General features: G+C 37.3%; 2 protein-coding genes across 3 annotated transcripts in view; one reads left to right on the forward strand and one right to left on the reverse strand.

Annotated features, from left to right (window-relative positions):
• The first annotated feature begins 85 nt into the window (after positions 1–85).
• On the forward strand, positions 86–1028 carry LOC136376570 (olfactory receptor 4F3/4F16/4F29-like). Its single transcript, XM_066342708.1, is given in 2 exon segments — positions 86–180; positions 182–1028. Coding segments are annotated over 2 exon segments (942 nt in total).
• An 8638-nt stretch (positions 1029–9666) lies between these two features.
• Positions 9667–14919, reverse strand: part of LOC136376335 (uncharacterized) — a 116882-nt gene continuing 111629 nt past the window's right edge. For both annotated transcript variants that reach the window (XM_066342285.1, XM_066342284.1), the window contains exon 4: positions 9667–10109. In XM_066342285.1, coding sequence (XP_066198382.1) covers positions 9915–10109 — 195 coding nt within the window. In that variant the 3' untranslated portion in view covers positions 9667–9914. The remainder of the gene's footprint in view (positions 10110–14919) is intronic.

The raw sequence follows: 14919 nt of genomic DNA on the forward strand, positions 1-14919 counted from the left end.
TGCTAAAGTAGAGAAAGGCTTTCATAACTTTGATCTTTCTCCTAATTTATTTCATAATTATCACAATTTACATTTTCAGGTAGCAATGCTGACAAAGCCAATGGATGGAGCCAATCATTCTGCAGTGTCAGAATTTGTGTTCCTGGGACTCTCTGATTCCTGGGTGATCCAACTTCTCCTCTGTGTTCTCCTCCATATTTTATGTGGCAAGCGTGATAGGAAATGCCCTCATTATGCTCACTGTGACTGCTGACCCTCACTTACACTCCCCCATGTACTTTCTGTTGGCCAACCTGTCCTTCATTGACCTGGGAGTTTCTTCTGTCACCTCTCCCAAGATGATTTATGATCTTTTCAGAAAGCTTAAAGTCATCTCCTTTAGTGGCTGCATCATTCAAATATTCTTTATCCATGTCATTGGTGGTGTGGAGATGGTGCTGCTCATAGCCATGGCCTTTGACAGATACATTGCTATATGTAAACCTCTCTACTACCTGATCATTATGAACCCAAGAATGTGCAGCTTCTTTTTAATGGCTGCCTGGATGATTGGCCTTATCCATGCCATGGTTCAATTGGCTTTTGTGGTAAAATTACCTTTCTGTGGTCCTAATGTTCTGGATAGCTTTTACTGTGACCTTCCTCGGTTCATCAAACTTGCCTGCACAGATACCTATCAACTAGAGTTTATAGTCACAGCCAACAGTGGATTCATCTCTGTTGGCTCCTTCTTTATCTTGATCATTTCTTATATCATCATCATTCGCACTGTTCAGAAACACCCTTCAGCTGGTTCATCCAAGGCTCTGTCCACACTTTCAGCTCACATCACAGTGGTAGTTCTGTTCTTTGGTCCTTTGATATTTGTCTATATGTGGCCATCTCCATCCACACATTTAGATAAATTTTTGGCCATCTTTGATGCAGTTCTCACTCCTTTCCTGAATCCTATCATTTACACACTCAGGAATCAAGAAATGAAGGTGGCAATGAGGAGAGTATGCAGACAGCTAGTGAATTACAGATAGACCTCTCAAGTTATGTATGTATTGTGAAGAACCCTTGTTGATTATTGGTGTTTATTATTGATGGTCAAATTTAGAAGCCCTTGTTTTTCTACTTTAATTTGATTATATGCACTGATATTGAATACATTTCATTTCTTAGGAGGGTGGAATGTTCACTTTTGGAAAGAGTTGCATACAAAATATTTGTAAAGCAAATATTTAAATAATTTTGACCCTAAATTCCTAAGGAATAATATTTATATGAAATAATTTTTGAAACACACAACAGGAAGAGTTCTTTATGGTCTTCAGAACATGGAAAAGTATCATCCAATTCATCCTAATTCAGTATGATTTCATCATAAATTGATTATATCTGCAACCACTGTAAGACCATATTCCAAATATGGTCACATTCACAAGTATTGGGGGTTATAATTTTAACATATTTATTTAGTGGACAAAAATCAACCCATAACAGTAGGGTAGAGAATAAGAATGGTTATAGCATAGCTACCTACTAATCAAAGTGAAAGTATATTTAAAATAAACAGTAGAGGAACTTTAGCTCTTTCATAAGCAATTAACTATATTTTTAAAATAATGGAGAATATAAAGTCAGCATAAGACACAAAAAGTTATTCTTATAAACTAAAGAATCTCTGCTACCTCAGAAGATTTCATAGAAGGTAAAGAATAACACTTACTGCTTTTAGCCAAAAGCAGAATTAATACACCAAGATAAATTTGTCATGTCTTTCTGACAAAGAAAGAATCCAGTTTTAGTTTTGCTTCAATATAGTAGTTGGTGGTAAACCATTTAAGTTTTTAAAAAGAAACCTATCAGGCCCTGGCCGGTTGGCTCAGTGGTAGAGCGTTGGCCTGGCGTGCAGAAGTCCCGGGTTCGATTCCTGGCCAGGGCACACAGGAGAAGCGCCCATCTGCTTCTCCACCCCTCCCCCTCTCCTTCCTCTCTGTCTCTCTCTTCCCCTCCCGCAGCCAAGGCTCCATTGGAGCAAAGATGGCCCGGGCACTGGGGATGGCTTCTTGGCCTCTGCCCCAGGCGCTGGAGTAACTCTGGTTGCGACAGAGCGACGCCCTGGAGGGGCAGAGCGTCGCCCCTGGTGGGTGTGCCGGGTGGATCCCGGTCAGGCGCATGCGGAAGTCTGTCTGACTGTCTCTCCCCGTTTCCAGCTTCAGAAAAATACAAAAACAACAACAAAAAACAAACAAAAGAAAAGAAACCTATCAAAGCTGAGCTATGCAACAGTCTTAAAATATTAACATATATCATCCTTTGTTTTCTGATACCAATGCAAAGAGAATTTACTTCCTGAACCTTCTACAGATTTCTCTCTCTATTGGTTTTTTTATAATTTTTATTTTTTTTACTGTATTTCAGATGCTGGAATAACTATACATTTTATCTTAGGATGAAGCTATCCTATTCCCCCCCTTCCCAAAAGAAGCCAAATTGGATCCTATTACCTTGCAAAGTCAATCTTAAATTTTGACTATAATTACTTCTAGTACAGTCTCAATCACTTATTTTATGACTTTAACAAAAGTGACTTTTACTTCATAGACAGTAGTTTAAGTGGTAAAACCTGATTTTAATTAGGAATTATTGCAATTATTTACTTTAGTATAGAGCTGCCTCAATTCCCAATACAATTAGAACTAGTGGGGATTTGTAGCCAAAGAGCAGATAGGAAGAGGGTGTCGGTGGAAAATTACTAGGAGGAGACATTAAGAGGAGGGAGAATGGTTGTTAAGCTAACCTAAGAGGACTTTTGTTGAGGGCAGGTCAAGTGATCAAACAACAAGGTGGTTCCAATCAAGTTTTGATGGAATCAGCTTTTAAGACACACTGAATTTCCCTGTAAGTATTCCTCAAAACCCCTTGATTAAATCAATTCCATGATTCTGACTTGTGCCAGTGTTTTATAAATGGATTGAGGCACAGTGACTACTTCAGATCTTATAAGAGACAAAACTGAGAAAAAAATAGATTACTTTTTATTTACAAAAAAGCTTTATATATTGTAAATTAGAATTTACTCATCCACTCCATTTTAATGTGGCATTTTCTCCTGGTGGGACCCTAACTGATACAAGTATTTGATACACAAGACATCAAAGCAATCTCTATTTTAAGACATTTAAGAAAATTAAAACAAAAAATCAGTCTGAATGATGCTGAACTTCGCTATTAATCAGGAAAATTCAAACTAAATAAATTCTCTAGGCTGGAAGCCCATATTCTGTGTGTAACATGATGTATAGTTTACAAAACCTAAGCCTAGAAAGTTCACTGGTTTGTGACATAAAGATTCCAGTCTTGGAATCTGGAGATAAGTTTCAAGTGATGTGCAGTTAGACTCTAGGTTTATTGGCAAAGATGTTGAGATGTTTCTGGATTTGTAAGGCTTACAAGCCCAAACTCATCAGTCAACAGAGCCAAATATCAACAGTACAATGATTGAAATTTCTTTTGAGAGCCAAATTTTTTATACTTAAACTATATAGGTAGGTACATTTCTTATTGAGGTAGCACCCGCACGTGGTATTTTGTGGAAGAGCCACACTCAAGGTGCCAAAGAGCCGCATGTGGCTCGTGAACCACAGTTTGCTGACCAGGGCCCTAGAACAATGACACTCATTACTCCTGTGACCTGGTAGTTCCACTCCTTACCAGTCATTATTAGTCTACCAAAGTAGCAGGAAGGAAGGCATCAATTAACTATGTCCACTTGGATTTTTCCTTTGCCCTAATTGGTATTTATCTAATGTGACTGAATGTCTAAATATATTCTTTCTGTTGACCAACCAGGGGTCTCCAAACTTTTTATACAGAGGGCCAGTTCACTGTCCCTCAGACCATTGGAGGGCTGCCAAATACAGTGGTCCTCTCACTGACCACCAATGAAAGAGGTGCCCCTTCCAGAAGTGCAGTGGGGGCTGGATAAATGGCCTCAGGGGGCCGCAGTGTGGGGACACCTGATAGACAGTTGTGGTAATGGGACTTCCATATGGCCATGGGACTAGTTAACATTATATATTGAAAATTTGACTGTGAATACAACATTTCCTAGAAATTACACTTCTTATTTCATATGCTTTAGAAGAACACACACATATGTATAGGAAGACATGTAACAATATTTGCTATTTCCTTGTAAAAGCAAACATTTGGAAAAACCTAAATGTTCACTAATGAGATAATGCTAAACTGCTCTGATGGCTATTCTCTGCCTTTTCATATCTAATGTTCACTGTGGCTTGGGCATAGCTAATGGGGCTATCACCAGGATTTGGAGGAGAGTGAAATTAGGGTATTTATTTCCTTAGCTTCATCTATTCTGAACCTTGTTTTGGCAATTATTGCAATTCTCCACCACAGCTTCTAACTTGTTGGTGGCCTTTTCTACTTATGGCAATTTCCCTGTTTTTTTGGTAGTGTTCCCTCCCATTGCCCCTCAGCTGCAGGGATAGTAATGTTGCCAGTCGTAGATATTTTTTTTTTGGTATTTTTCTGAAGCTGGAAACGGGGAGAGACAGTCAGACAGACTCCCGCATGCGCCCAACCAGGATCCACCCAGCACGCCCACCAGGGGCGACGCTCTGCCCACCAGGGGGCGACGCTCTGCCCCTCAGGGGCGTCGCTCTGCCGTGACCAGAGCCACTCTAGCGCCTGGGGCAGAGGCCAAGGAGCCATCCCCAGTGGTTTTTCCAGATGACTGTTCTTAAAATTAAGTTATACTCCACTTTTGTTTTGGGAGGTGGAAGTTGGTACGTCAGCCTACTCCATCGCCAACTTTGCCCCATATGCTTTCTTTTTCCTCTCTGTCTTCTTTAGTATCATAGAGCACATCTCTATTGACTTATCTTTTCCTCGTGTCTTTTGTCTTTTCATAATCTTTATTTCTAGTTACTTCCTTATTCCCTTCTATCTCTTAAATTGTTGACAAGCTTTATGAAAATAAGTTGAATGTTGCATGTATATTTACGGAGGAACATTTCTTCCTGTTCCCAAGTAAGATATATGTTGCAGAGAGTCAGATTAGAAATATTCTTCTCTGCATGTGGAATGTACTTGAAAAAGTGCTGGTGAGAAGAGAACATTGGAATCATGGCTCCTGGAGTGTGGAGTGTTATTAACCAACCTCTTATTCTGAATATATTTATTAACTTTCACATCTAGTTATGAACTTTGTGTGATATACCAATGAAAACTTTCAAGCATTGTGTAAATAGAAGAAGACTCTACAGATTACAGATCAAAGTATTTAGCACTCGTATTTAAAAGGACAGATCTCATTCCATCCTCTTTCTGAAATCCTTGACCTCTCTCAATGATGCTGGTCCTTCCTTTGAAGGTCTATGCAGGGGTCCCCAAACTTTTTATACAGGGGGCCAGTTCACTGTCCCTCAGACCATTGGAGGGCCAGACTATAAAAAAAAAACTATGAACAAATCCCTAGCACACTGCACGTATCTTATTTTAAAGTAAAAAAAACCAAAATGGAAACAAATACAATATTTAAAATAAAGAACAGGTAAATTTAAATCAACAAACTGACCAGTATTTCAATGGGAACTATGGGCCTGCTTTTGTCTAATGAGATGGTCAATGTGCTCCTCTCATTGACCACCAATGAAAGAGGTGCCCCTTCCGAAAGTGCGGCGGGGGCCGGATAAATGGCCTCAAGGGGCCGCATGTGGCCCGTGGGCCGTAGTTTGGGGACCCCTGGTCTATTGTTTTTCCTCATATTTTCAACAATATTTTTTTCTACTGTTTTTATGGCATATATTGTATACTATCCTTATGTTGTAAATATGTGTGAAATTTATGTCTTTCCAATGATTTACCGAGATTGTGATGTATCAAAGTTAGAAAAATACCTATGACCATTATGAACTAAAACTATCAGGGAAAGTTTTATAAAATGACTGAGAATTTTTATTGACTTCTGAGAAGAGTAAACTATAGGAAAGCAGAAATGATGGTGTGATAACAAATATTCCTTCAATATTTTACTGTTGTTGTGTCTTTTCAAATGATCACCAAAGTAAGATAAGTGAGCATTCAAAGTATGGCAGCAATGAATATTCTTATTTCTGTGTACAGTTTATGTTTAATTTAATTGCTCATTTTTTGTTATTGTTTTTAATTATTGTCATGAAAAATAATTTAATGCAAATAAAAGTTTGTATAAATGCTGGTAATTGGTATCAGTTTTAACTCAGTAAATCACATTTTTAAGTTTGATTTTTACTATTGTTTCTTGTTATTTTCTACAGGATCTGTAATTTATGGATGAGAAATCAAGAGTAATGGGTTCTGGCCCCCAGTTCTGGCAATAGTGTGACTATGAGAAATTCAGTTTACATTTTTGAATCTCCTATTTTCATCCAAATAATGATAATTTTGAACCAGGTCATTTCTTAGATTGAAGTGTAGGTATAATTCCACTGGGTGCTTACTTCCCCACTCAAAAAAACATCAGTTGCTGAGTGTTTCTGGTCCTCTCCCAGTGACTCCAGTTATCCATCCATGCCTTTTTATCCTACCAGTCCTCTGCATTCTGTCCATGTCTCCTACAATGAACAGCATATATGGTTTCCTATTCCCCAGTCCAAGCTTACAGATTTTTGATGACTGAAGAGCATGAGGCTATAGGAAGTATGTATCTGAAGACATGACTGTAGGCTGAGGAGGTGACAGCAAAGTCATTTGATTTAGTTGAGTATGGAGAGACTTAGTTCAGTAGGGATAAGTCAGAATTGGGGTCAGATCACAGTGAGAGCTTCTAGAAGTTTGAGGGCAAAGGGATATATTAGGATACATTAAAGCATCGACTTGGCATATATTTTTGTGATAAGACTCTTTAGATTTTTGGAGCTGTGTCTGCAAAAGGAGAAGAATGTTAGTAAACTTGTTCTGCATCTCAGCACCGTCCAAGGGAATAAAACATCAGGAGCTGTTTTCAGAATTCATCCTCTATAGGGAATTGACTATGGTGAGTATTTGAGCATACAATAATGGAATCCTCTTCACCCCATCATCTGATCCTCTCTCCCACACAAATATACTACACACTTAGAAAGCACTAACCCTTTAGTATCAGTTTTAGGTGCATGTGATCAAGCCAAGGAGAAAGTTTTGCTTCCCTCCCTCCTGTATTGTTATTTGATATTCTTTTCATTTCAAAATGGGATAAATCTTAAAATTTACAATTGTTCTTGGAGATACAACATGCTTGCATGGATTTCAGACCAGTAAGCATGATGATATCAAATATTAGAACAGGTTACAATAAAGGAAGGGACTAAATACTTTAAAAGGATGGAGATACCACTGAACAGAAGAAGAGAATGGGTGAGTGAGACTGAGGCCCAGACGAAGAAAAACTTAATATTTAAATATTTTTAAGTGCTTGTCATACATACCTATATATTTAAACAAAAGAAGCTGTTTGCAGATGTATTTAACAGTTTTGTGACCATATGGACATATGCCTTAGTAGAAATTAGGGTGAAATCCCATTAGGCCTGGATAAAAGTCTTCCAGGGCCAGGTGTAGGATCCAGAGGAAAGTTTAGTGAGTTGTGTGGCAAGTAGAAAGCACAGTATAATTTTTTTTTTTGTATTTTTCTGAAGCTGGAAACAGGAAGAGACAGTCAGACAGACTCCCGCATGTGCCCGACTGGGATTCACCCGGCACGCCCACCAGGGGGCGACGCTCTGCCCACCAGGGGGCGACGCTCTGCCCACCAGGGGGCTATGCTTTGCCCCTCCGGGGCGTCGCTCTGCCGCGACCAGAGCCACTCTAGCGCCTGGGGCTGAGGCCAAGGAGCCATCCCCAGCGCCCGGGCCATCTTTGCTCCAGTGGAGCCTCAGCTGCGGAAGGGGAAGAGAGAAACAGAGAGGAAGGAGAGGAGGAGGGGTGTAGAAGCGGATGGGCGCTTCTCCTGTGTGCCCTGGCCGGGAATTGAACCCGGGACTTCTGCACACCAGGCCGACGCTCTACCACTGAGCCAACCGGCCAGGGCCGAAAGCACAGTATAATTTTGAAAGAACTTTAAAAACTGGGAAAATTCAGTTGATGAACCTTAAGGAGATTATGGTAAGTGAAAGAAGCCAGTCACCAAAAGACAAATACTGTATGGTTCCACTTATATGAAGTATCTGAAGTAGTCAAATTCATAGAAACAAAGTAGACTGGTGATTATCAGAGGCTGGGGGTGGGGAAAAAGAAGTTATTGCTTAATGGGTATAGAGTTTTAGATCTACAAGATGAAAAAGTTCTGGAAATCTTTCCATAACAATGTGAATATACTTAATACTGAAATGTATACTTAAAAAGGGTTAATATGGTAAATTATATGTCATGTATTTCTTGGCACAATAAAAAAAAAAGAAGATTCAGAAAAGCAGTGAATCTAAACTGATTTGAAAAAGAATGAACCTTTGCTAAGGCTCAAATACTTTCTATTTTACTACTCCTGTCTGGTTCTAATGTTTAATATTTCCTAATATCACTTATCTTTTTCAATTATTTTTTAAATTTTAATTTATTGTATTGACATTATTTCAAGTGTCCACTCAATAGAACATACTCTACCCCTCACATTGTGCTCAACGTTCTCTACCTGGCTTATTTCACTTAGCATGATAATCACCAGGTTCATCCTTACTGTTGCAAAAGGTGAGATTTCCTTCTTTTTCATGGCTGTGTAGTATTCCATTGTGTAAATGTACCATAGAAAAGTAATGATTCAAACACCAGCAAATTATCCAGGAAAACAAACAAACAAACAAACAAACAAATCAGAGTTGCCAGAAGATAGCAGAACTTCAAGAACAGGAATGGTAAATCTCTGGGTAAATATAAGAGATTATGTTTCTATTTCTAAGTCCTCTAAAATATGGATAAATGTTAAAGGTAAAAAATATATCATTGAATTGGGGTTTTCAGAGGTGGGATATTACAATTATGACATTTATAGATATAGTACATATGATAACTATAACATAGAACAATATGGTAGGTCTTTCACATTTTTCTTGACCTAGTAAAATATTAAATCTAAGTATACTATGAAAGGTTAGGTATGTGTACTGTAATTTCTAGAGAACCACTGAACAGCAACAGTAGCAGCAACAACAACAAAGAGATATAGCCAAAATATTGATAATACATGGGTCCAAAAGAGTCATAAGAGAAATTAGAAAATATTTGAGTTGAATTAAAATAAAAATACAACATCAAAATTAGTAGAATGCAGCTAGAACAATGCTTAGAGGAAAATGTTATACTATTAAATGCTAATATTAGAAAATAAGGAAGTTATTAAACTAATGCTCTAATATTTCACCTGAAGAAACTGAAACAAGAGGAGCAAATTAAATAGGGTTAAGTAGAAGAAAGGAAACAATATTTTTTTTTCAGAAAACAGTAAAGGAGGAAAGACTTCCCAATTCAATATATGAAATCAATGTTTCTCTGATATTAAAACTGTATAAAGACATTACAAAAAAGAAACTACAGACCAATATCCACCATAAACATAAACACAAAAATGCAACAAAAAAGAAAATCAAAATCAGACATGTATAAAAAGAGTAAATACATCATAACTACATGGAGTTTATTCAAAGAACAAAAGGCTGATTCATCACGTAAATATCAATTAGAAAACTTAAAACATAAAACTGTTATGGGAACAAATTGGAATTTAAGTGACCAATTGCCACTGAGTCACAGTCCAGGGTCTGAGTGGTATAAAAGTGTCTTTTATTCAGATTGTCAGTAAGCTGAAAAAAAGAAGGAAGCCTAAAAATGTATCAAATTCTGTCTTTACATTCTCTTGGTGTTGATTGTTCTTTTAGGGTCAGGGGCTGTCAGTAATGGTGAAGGGTCCAGTCTATGCAGTTAGTTATGTAGACTAGGAGGTAGCGAGGTGCTCTGTCCTTGAGATAGTAAACCGTCTGTCTTTGCACTCCTCCTATGACTGAGTAGTTTAGACTTGCCATCTCCTTTCTCAATCTTTGGATTCCTCTCAGATGCTTGCTTCCAAGGATGCTTCCCAGGCCCTCCTGCAAAGATAAACTTCATGTTGTATTTCAAAGGCAAAGGCCAGGGAGCCATAAAGAGAAAATAACAAGCAAATTAACTTTTTCCTAACCCTTACACAATCTCCTATTGATTACAACTAAAAACTACTACTATTGTAGCCAAATTTCTAACTTTTGTGTTCCCCTACCAGAGCCACTTGGTTGTTTTAATAGGTACAGAAAAGCATTTGACAAAACTAAATACCCTTTTATAATAAAAAATCTCAGCAAGCAAAAAATTAAAGGAAGTTTTTTTAATCTCATTAAAGGCATCAACAGAAAACTACAGCTAACACCATAATGCTGAAAAATGGAATGCTTTCATCTTAAGATTGGGAACAAGACAAAGATGTGCATCCTTGCCACTCCTGTTTATCATTACACAGCCAGTGCAGTAAGGCAAGAGAGAAGAAACATACTGTTTATAAAGAAAGAAAAATGTTCCTACATGCCATAGACATGATTTTCTATATAGTAAATTTTAAAGAATCTGTAAGACAAGCTCAAAAAACTAATAGGTAAGTTTAGTGAAACCACAGACTTTAAGTCAACATATGTATTGGGAATGTATAGTTAGATCACTTCTCCAATTATTTTAAAGCTGCCATTTATAATAATACCTACAAACATGAAACATCTAAGTATAAATATATCAAAATATGTATGCTGATAATCACAAGACATTGAAGCAATAAATCAAAGAAGATATAAATAAATCATAAATCAGAGCACTCAGTATTATTAACATGTTAATTCTTGCCTAATTGATTTATAAATCCAGCCCTGGTCAGTTGCCTCAGTGGCAGAGCGTCGGCCTGGTGTGCAGGGTCCCAGGTTCGATTCCCAGCCAGGGCACACAGGAGAAGTGCCCATCTGCTTCTCCACCCCTCCCCCTCTCCTTCCTCTCTGTGTCTCTCTTCCCCTCCCGCAACCAAGGTTCCATTGGAGCAAAGTGGGCCCGGGTGCTGAGGATGGCTCTATGGCCTCTGCCTCAGGTGCTAGAATGGCTCTGGTTGAAACAGAGCAACACCCCAGATGGGCAGAGCATCGCCCCCTGGTGGGCATGCCGGGTGGATCCCAGTCGGGTGCATGCGGGAGTCTAACTGCCTCCCCATTTCCAACTTCAGAAAAAATACAAAAAAAAATTGATTCATAAATCCAATAATCCTAATTAAAATATCATATTTTTAAATATTTCAAAAACTGATATTGAAATTTGTATAACAATGCAAAAGAACTAGAACAGCCAAAACAATTTAAAAAATAGAACAAAGTTGAATTTCAAGACGTGCACTTAGATCAATGTAACAGAAAAAAAGAATTAAGAAATAGACCCACACGAGTATTTGCAAACACAATTCACTGAAGAACAGGTAGTCTTTTCAATATACTATATTGTATTGAAACAAACATTTATGTGCAGAAATTGAACCTCAACTCATACCTTACATCTTACACAAAATCAACTCAAAATGGATCATAGACATAAATCTAAAACCTAAAATGTTGAAATTTCTAGAAGAAAATATTTTGAAGAAAATTTTTGTGACCTTAGATTAGGTAAAAAATTTTAAGATAAACACTAAAAACACAAAATATAAAAGTTTGATAAATTGTATTTCATAAAAATTAAAATTTCTGCCCTGTTAATGAAGTGACAAGTCATATTGGGGAAAATATTTGCACATCATATATTTAAGAAATGACTTGCATTTTGAATCTATAAAAGTCTCAGAATAAAGTGATCCAGTTTAAATTATCAAAGATTTGAACAGATACTTTACCAAAGAAGATATGTTGATAACAAATACATGAAAATGTGCTCAACACTACAGTTATTAATGGCAACAAACAAAGAAACAACCCCACAAATAATAATAATAAGAAGAAAAGAAAACCTGGTAATTTCAAAGGCTCTTGAGGTTGTGCAGCATCAGGACCATTCTATATTAATGGTGGTAATGCAAAATGGGTTGGCTACTTTGGAAAACCATTTGACAATTTATTTTGTTAAATTTTTTCACAATCCCAAATCAAGTCTTTCAAATAATACAATATACAGATGATGTATTATAGAATTGTACACATGAAATCTACATACCCTTATTAACCAATGTCACCCCAATAAATTCAATAAATAATTAAAAAAAAAGGACAAAAGACCTGAATAGACATTCTTTAAAAAGGACATACAGACATATGAAAAGATGCTCAATGTCACTAATCATCAAGGAAATGTAAATTAAAACCACAATGAGAGCCTGACCTGTGGTGGTGCAGTGGATAAAGCGTCGACCTGGAACACTGAGGTCGCTGGTTCAAAACCCTGGGCTTGCCTGGTCAAGGCACATATGGGAGTTGATGCTTCCTGCTCCTCCCTCCCCCTTCTCTCTCTCTCTCTCTCTCTCTCTCTCTCTCTCTCTCTCTCTCTCTCCTCTCTAAAAATTAATAAAAAAAATACAATGAGATATTCACATCTGTCAGAAGGGTTATCATAAAAAAATCAACAAATAACAAGTGTTGGTGAGGGTGTGGAGAAAAGGCAACCCTCATGTACTGTCAGTGGGAATGCAGATTGGTGCAGCCACTGTGGAAAACAGTATGGAATTGTCTCAAAAAATTAAAAATGGAACTTCCTATGACCTAGCAGTCTCACTTCTTGGAATTTATCCAAAGAAAACCAAAACACTAATTCAAAAGAATATATGCACTTGTCTGTTCACTACAGTGTTATTTACAATAGTCAAGATTTGGAAGTAGCTCAAGTGCCCAAGAAGTTATAGAGGTGCTCTGGTTGGCAGCCCTTGTTGAGGTCTTAACTAACAGCCAACATCAGCCATTGGACATGTGTGTAATGATACCTCCCAGTGATTTTAGGCCCAAACAGCAAGTCACTCTCGGTCAGCGAATGTTCCTAGTTAAGGCTTCACACATCATGTGGTGCATAAAAATCATCCTTACTACACCTTGTCTAAATCTCAACTACAAAATTCATTACCCTAAAAAACCATTGTTTTACTTTAAATATTAAAAAAATAAATTATACTTTACATACTATATATTAGTTTCAGGTGGAAAACATAGTGATTAGATATTTACATAATTATGAAGTGATCACCTTGATAAGCCAGGTAGTTGTCTGACACCATAAATAGGTATTACTGTATTACTGACTATATTTTTATGCTATATTTTTTATTAATTTGTGACTGTTATTTTAAAAATTTTTTTATTAATTTAAATTAATTGTTTACATAGATTCAAGAGTCCTACTGAACATAACTCCCTCACCCTCCACCCCCGTGTCCCCCTCACACGACTTTTGCACCCCTCTTCTTGACACCCTCCCCCTTCTCTCTAGGATTCACTGTCCAGCTATTTATAACTCTGTGTTTTGTATATATTTATATAATTTCACAAATCCCTTTACCTTCTCTGGTCCTATCCCCTCATCCCCCTTCCCTCTGAACGCTGTTCCTCTGGTCCCTGTGATCCAGCCTCTGCCTCTATTCCGTTCCTCAGTTCACTTTTTTTATTAGATTCCACATATAAGTGAGACCATAAATTTGTCTTTCTTTGCCTGGCTTACTTCACTTAGCATAATAGTCTCCAGGTCCATCCATACTGTCACAAAAGCAAAGATTTCCTCTTTTTCATGGCTGCATAACATTCCATTGTGTATATGTACTACAACTTTTTAATCCACTTGTCCACTGACGAACACTTGGGCGGTTTCCTGATCTTGGCTATTGTAAACAATGCTGTAATAAATATGGGAGTGCAAATCTTCTTTTGAATCAGTGATTTGGTATTCTTAGGATATATTCCTAAAAGTGGGATAGCTGGGTTAAAAGGTAGTTCCATTTTTAATTTTTTGAGGAGACCCCATACACTTATCCACAGTGGCTGCACCAGTCTGCATTCCCACCAGCAGTGCAGGAGGATTCCCTTTTCTCCACATCTTCAACAGCACTTATTGAGCGTTGTTTTGTTAATGAGCACCATTCTGACAGGTGTGAGGTGGTATCTCTTTGTGGTTTTAATTTGCATTTCTCTAATGATTAATGATGTTGAACATTTTTTCATATGCCTATTGGCCATCTGTATGTCCTCTTTGAAGAAGTGTTTGTTCATTTCTTTTGCCCATTTTTAATTGGATTGTCTGTCTTCCTGGTGTTGAGTTTTAAAAGTTCTTTTTAAATGTTGGTTATTAATTAACCCCTTATCAGATGTATTGGTGAATATGTTCTCCCATTGTGTGTGTTGTCTTTTTATTTTGTTCATATTGTCTTTTGCTGTGAAAAAGCTTTTTAGCTTGATATAGTCCCATTTGTTCATCCTGTCCTTTATTTCACTTGCCCATGAAGATAAATCAGCAAAAATATTGCTACGAGAGGTATTAGAGAGTTTACTGCCTATGTTTTCTTCCAAGATGTTTATGGTTTCATGACTGACATATAAATCTTTTATCTATTTTGAGTTTATTTCTGAGTATGGTGTAAGTTGGTGCTCTAGTTTCATTTTATTGCTTGTACCTGTCCAATTTTACCAACACAATTTGTTAAAGATACTGTCTTTACTCCATTGTATGCTCTTACCTCCTTTGTCAAATATCAGTTGTCCATAAAGCTGTGGATTTATTTGTTTTTTTTTGTTCTGTTTTATTTATCTGTGTGCCTGTTCTTATGCCAGTACCAAGCTGTTTTGAGTACAATGGCCTTGCAGTATCAGGAAGTATGATACCTCCCACTTTATTCTTCTTTTTCAAGATTGCTGAGGTTATTTGTGTTCT

Source organism: Saccopteryx leptura, chromosome 6, assembly GCF_036850995.1.
Source record: "Saccopteryx leptura isolate mSacLep1 chromosome 6, mSacLep1_pri_phased_curated, whole genome shotgun sequence".
Classification (NCBI taxonomy): domain Eukaryota; kingdom Metazoa; phylum Chordata; class Mammalia; order Chiroptera; family Emballonuridae; genus Saccopteryx; species Saccopteryx leptura.